Source organism: Montipora capricornis, chromosome 3 (genome assembly GCF_036669925.1).
Source record: "Montipora capricornis isolate CH-2021 chromosome 3, ASM3666992v2, whole genome shotgun sequence".
In the NCBI taxonomy this organism is placed as follows: Eukaryota; Metazoa; Cnidaria; class Anthozoa; order Scleractinia; family Acroporidae; genus Montipora; species Montipora capricornis.
Window position 1 is genome coordinate 44,883,704 of NC_090885.1, and position 5,000 is coordinate 44,888,703.

The following is a 5,000-nucleotide window of genomic DNA, read 5'->3' on the forward strand; positions in this document are numbered from 1 at the left end:
ATTCCCACGGTCACAATTTCGCATCAGAATCAATTGACGAAGATTGAACTTTCATATCAACCCACCATCAACGCAATAGCAGACCTGCAAGCAACGTCAGGCGGTGAATATTGCAGCAAAAGAGCGTGTAAAGGCGGTGCTTTAGCACCAAAGTGGCCACAGCTTCGACCATCGACAACAAACTGACCCTTGCTGAGGTGGCATGACTGCATTGACTCAAGCCTTCAAGGAATATATATTGACATGCAAATAAACTTTGTTCACATAGGATATTGTGCTACAAATATTTTGTGGCTGGACTTACTGAAGCCAGTGAAATTTAATTATTAGCATCTGAGAGAAAACACTCACACCGGGTGACCCAGGAGAATAAAAAAAAATTGCACTTGATAAACTACGGGAAGAAATTTTATTTGCGTAATTAATTTTAATTCTTTGAAGGCTTGATAAATACAGTTACAATCGGGAACAGCCTACTACGTACAAAATCCTATTAACTAATAAAAGCAGCATGAATGCCAAAAAGTTCCTTTACTACGGCATTCTCGCATCTTTCAATGCTTTCCAGCTTCGCAAATGTGTTTGAACTTTGTCAACATGAAGGAGGTGTGACTGTGATTGGGCGACTGCGTCAATGCAGTCATGCCAGTAGACCCAGGGGAATATAGAAATTTTGCAGTTGACAAACTACAGTCCGCCACCCCGGTAAGGGTCAGTTTGTTATCAATGGTCGAAGCAGTGGCTACTATGGTGCTAAAGTACCGCCTCTGCAAGCTGTTTTGTTGCAATATTCACCGTCTGACGTTGCTCGCAGGAATGATGGGTTGAGATGAAAGTTCAATCTTTGTCTTGAAATTGATTCTGATGTGAAATTGTGACCATGGGAATATTTTATCCAGGAATATTTTACTCAAACTGGTGGCACCTGAGAATTTAGTCTCCAGCCTTGGGATTTTATTATAACTGTTGACAACCACGAAAATGAGAAATGGCTCAAATTGCATTGGATCTGCAAAATAACCACACAGGAAGGAAGCTATCTGCAATGGCAATAAGGTTAGACTTTTTAAGTGAGACTTTCTTCATATAATTATCTTCTTGAGCTTTTTATCGGGATTCTCATACATTAATCCTTATATTTTTGTCGGCCATGCTCACACTGAGCTTGGGGCGCCTGTGGATAGATGCAAAGCTGTGATCAATCAACCTGTCCTCAGTTACACTAATAACACTGCCATCATTCATCTTTAAATTTTAGTTGTAATTTCAGAGCTCTCAAGTCTTAAGTTTCCAAAGCGCGAGATGCTTGCTGGAGATTGCACCTTTGGTCCTGGGTTTCTTGTGCCGGAGGCCCCAAACAATTCTAGGAGGAGGGGGGGGGGGGGAATTTGCACTTCTCAGATTGCTGGAAATGCACCGTAGAGTCTGCCATTTTGTTTCTTTCAGGCTGCTTGCTAAAAGAGCCCATGTTATTATGGTCAACCTGCGCTAACATATCGGACTTATAATAATTCATATATTAACGGGTGAAAGTCTAGACTCCTTGCAGCCGTTTTTTGTGTCGGTCCCATTCTCCCTCCCCATGTCAGGGGAAAGAGAAACTTGGACATGCTCAAGGTTTGACAGACGGATGTCTTCATATAAACCAACAACAAAGATTCTAATTAGTGTTCTTTCCGAACTGTGAAGCTGAAATTGGTAGCAAAATCCAAAACCTGAAAAGATCGAGAAGGTCGGCTTATGAACAAATCCTAATATTGCCACGGTTCACTATTTATGCAGTCTAGCTCGCCAGAATGGACGGAACCAACACAAGGAAGGCTCGATAATTTATCCTCAAATTTGAACCTACATGTACTTCATCACATCATATTATTATAAAATACCGTATCTCGGAGCATCAACAGTGGTATTGCACCACCTCTGTTTCGTACTTATCGTGTTGGTAGTATTTCCCAGTCCCTCTACAGTCTTTTACCGAGGATAATTTTGCCTCTCGTACATCCTTTGTAAGATTCACAGCAAAAGTTTCTTTGATTGTTTTGGCGGCATCTCAGAAATTGCCAGAAACACTTGAGGAGAATCTTTTCCTGTGCGAAATAAGTGAGTTGGAAAGAGACTACCACTTGTTCTTTTATATTAATTAATCAAAGTTATTGGCACGTAATGCTTTATGGGTGAGGAGACTCCGCTGATCATGTTGTGTTTAGATTATTTAACAATCCAGGCTCATCCAGGCTTAATACAGGCTTCAATTTCCGTTGAATTGGTTTAACAAATGAACACAATGAACACAGTATTGAACAAATATCGTGGTGCGCTGGTCGGTGCGTTGGTTGGAGACTGCCTTGGATCTCATTATGAGGGAATCTCTAGTATTATTCCTTGGGAAGAAGTCACTGATTACACAATGACCAGAATCAAGGACATCAAAGGTTCGATTCCTTACACTGACGATTCAGCAATGACCCGAGCAATCTGCAAGTCTTTAACTAAGCAAAGGAAATACGATAACCACAGTATGGCCAATGAGTTTGTGAAAGAGTTTTTTAATGAACCAATGCGAGGTTACGGCCAAGCCGTCGGCAAAGTGTTCGAGAGATTGCGGGATAATGATCCCGAGGACGTCACCCTTCCTGCCCGCAGCCAGTTTGATGGACAGGGTTCTTATGGAAACGGTGCAGCAATGAGGATTTCACCTCTTGCCCTTTTCAGTAAAAGTTCACTGGAAATCAAAGAGGTGAGATATTTATAAAGTGCATTTTAGTTAGCAGTTTTCATCGATGGTCAACATCTGACTAGGGAACCAGCTCCAGGGGTATTCAGGTTCCAGTTCCTGGCCTTATACTGATCTAAACTATGATCTAAACTATGATCTAAACTACTGATCTAAACTAACCCCCCCCCCCCTCCCCCCCCTAACTCGGGCCATAGCGTAAAATTGCGGAGACTTAAACTTATTTTCACTCGACTTTGATTCCCCGGCAGGCGGAAAGAGCTCACAAATTCATGATCTTTGCCTACCAGACCGGGGAGAAAGCGGGGACTTCACTATCCGTTGATCATTGGTTTCTTTTTCGCACCTCATGGTAATTTTGCATACATTGCCTTTTTTTCTTGCGTTTCCATTGAGCTGTTTAGTCCTGTATATGTGCAAGGAAATGGATGGAGGAAATGGATCACGGTCCAACCACAAATTACAATTTTGCTCCATATATCCAAGTTGAAAATTATAAAATTCATGACAAGAAACGAAATGATTTTTCATCGCTTTATTTACTTTAGCAAAAGTTGCGGCAAAATGCTAACTACTAGCCCTATTATTTCAACGGTAAAAGCTGGTCGCAAATTGGAAAGGTCACAATTTCAAACCCTGATTTACCATAAGCCTGTAAATACATTGGACAGGCCTACTTTATTATTAGTTTTATAATTATTTAAATTTCCGCATAATCCGTTGTAATTTCTGTGTAATCAATGCATGTTTATGCATACTATGGCCAAAAGAATGTTGTATGCTAACTTCACAGCGCATTGCGGATCGATGATTCGATGTGAGAACTAATCACACAATTATAGAAAGAACTTCTGTTTGTCGATTTTTATTTGGTTTTAGATTCACTCGCGAGAGATACCTGTTTTGGTTTATGCTGGTAGTGCTACTTGTCAAGTTCCGGCGCTACTGTACGTTCCAGTTCTCTACTAACATGCTGAATTCGCTGTCTATGTTAATTCACAGTTTTGATTTCGTTTTTATCCATAAACCACAAGCAATATCTATAATTTATACACCCTATCTCCATTTTAACCCTGTTGCCGTAAAAGGATGAAGCTTCTGATAGCCGCAATAATATCTATGTCTGTTAAATCACGGTACAGCTTTGATTATAAGACTTTGTGCCATTTATTACAGTGCATTTCACAAAACTTTTGACAGGCCATTTGTGAATTATTTGCTTTTTTTTATCACACCCTATCAGAAGGCCTGTAAATCTCTTCAATATTTTATTGGTTCAATTTGCCAAGAATGGACATGTATGGCCTTGGAGTTGTGGAGCGTGACAAAAGAATGTCATGTATTATCTAGGGGCTCAAATCAAAGTAAATACATTTTTTTGTAGCAGCTCTACATTTTATTTTTTAAATGCAATGTGTTTATAGCAATAACAATTAATCATTCACTGAAATGTGAAATTTACTCCAGTTGCATTATATTATGTCTGGATGTTTGCAAATGTGAGACTTTAATGCCAGGACTATTAAATTAGACCAGATATGGTCTAAGGGTAACTTGGTTGTAAGGTGGTGTTTACCAGGTTTATTGATCACATTAATTTTAATTACACACATGTAAGTTTTCAATGTTTATCCGGTTTATTGATCACATTTTAATTACACACATGTAAGTTTTCAAATGGCGTCATTATGTTATGTGATGTTGCGATTTCACATAATACATCTGAGTAGACCGCTTACACTTCTGGCAGTAATCAGCTACATGTATATCAGCCAACATACCCAGGCAAAAACCCCCCTTCTCTGGTCAATAGAGTTGTTTTCTCCGCGACTTGGTGACCAAGGTCATCATGGACTGACTTTAACACTTGACCAACCAGTAGTTTTGAAAGTATCAACTGCCTCACTCGATGGCTGCCTCCCTGTGTAGTGCAGTATAGGATACCATCCTCTTTCTCAATGTGCTTCCACTCTCTTAGCAACTTCCTTGCTGGCTTTGCCTCTTTCATCAGTTGGCGAAGAGTAGGCGGATGCCATGTTTCCTTAGCTTGCATGGTACGCAGATCGTCTTGACCGATGGAGGGTAATGGTGAAACAGCACTAGGCACTGGAGGTGGTTTCCGCACCTGGTAGTCCTGCAGAAGAATCTCTGTGGTCATTTCTTCAATGCACACTTGGATACAAAGTTTGCAAAGGCGAGAGAGCATGGTTCGAGTCTCTCCAAAGTCTCCTCGAAAGTGCTGCCAAAAACAAGAATATCATCT

The 5,000-nt window shown here is 40.4% G+C and overlaps 1 protein-coding gene and 1 pseudogene across 4 annotated transcripts in view; one reads left to right on the plus strand and one right to left on the minus strand.

Moving 5' to 3' along the window:
* LOC138040380 (uncharacterized) overlaps positions 1-2,004 on the minus strand; it is a 3,879-nt pseudogene extending 1,875 nt beyond the window's left edge.
* Positions 1,618-5,000, plus strand: part of LOC138043253 (ADP-ribosylhydrolase ARH3-like) — a 52,616-nt gene continuing 49,233 nt past the window's right edge. The window contains exon 1 of one of the 4 annotated variants that reach the window (XM_068889430.1): positions 1,618-2,740. In XM_068889430.1, coding sequence (XP_068745531.1) covers positions 2,279-2,740 — 462 coding nt within the window. In that variant the 5' untranslated portion in view covers positions 1,618-2,278. The remainder of the gene's footprint in view (positions 2,741-5,000) is intronic. The other 3 variants (XM_068889429.1, XM_068889431.1, XM_068889432.1) reach the window with 3 other exon arrangements.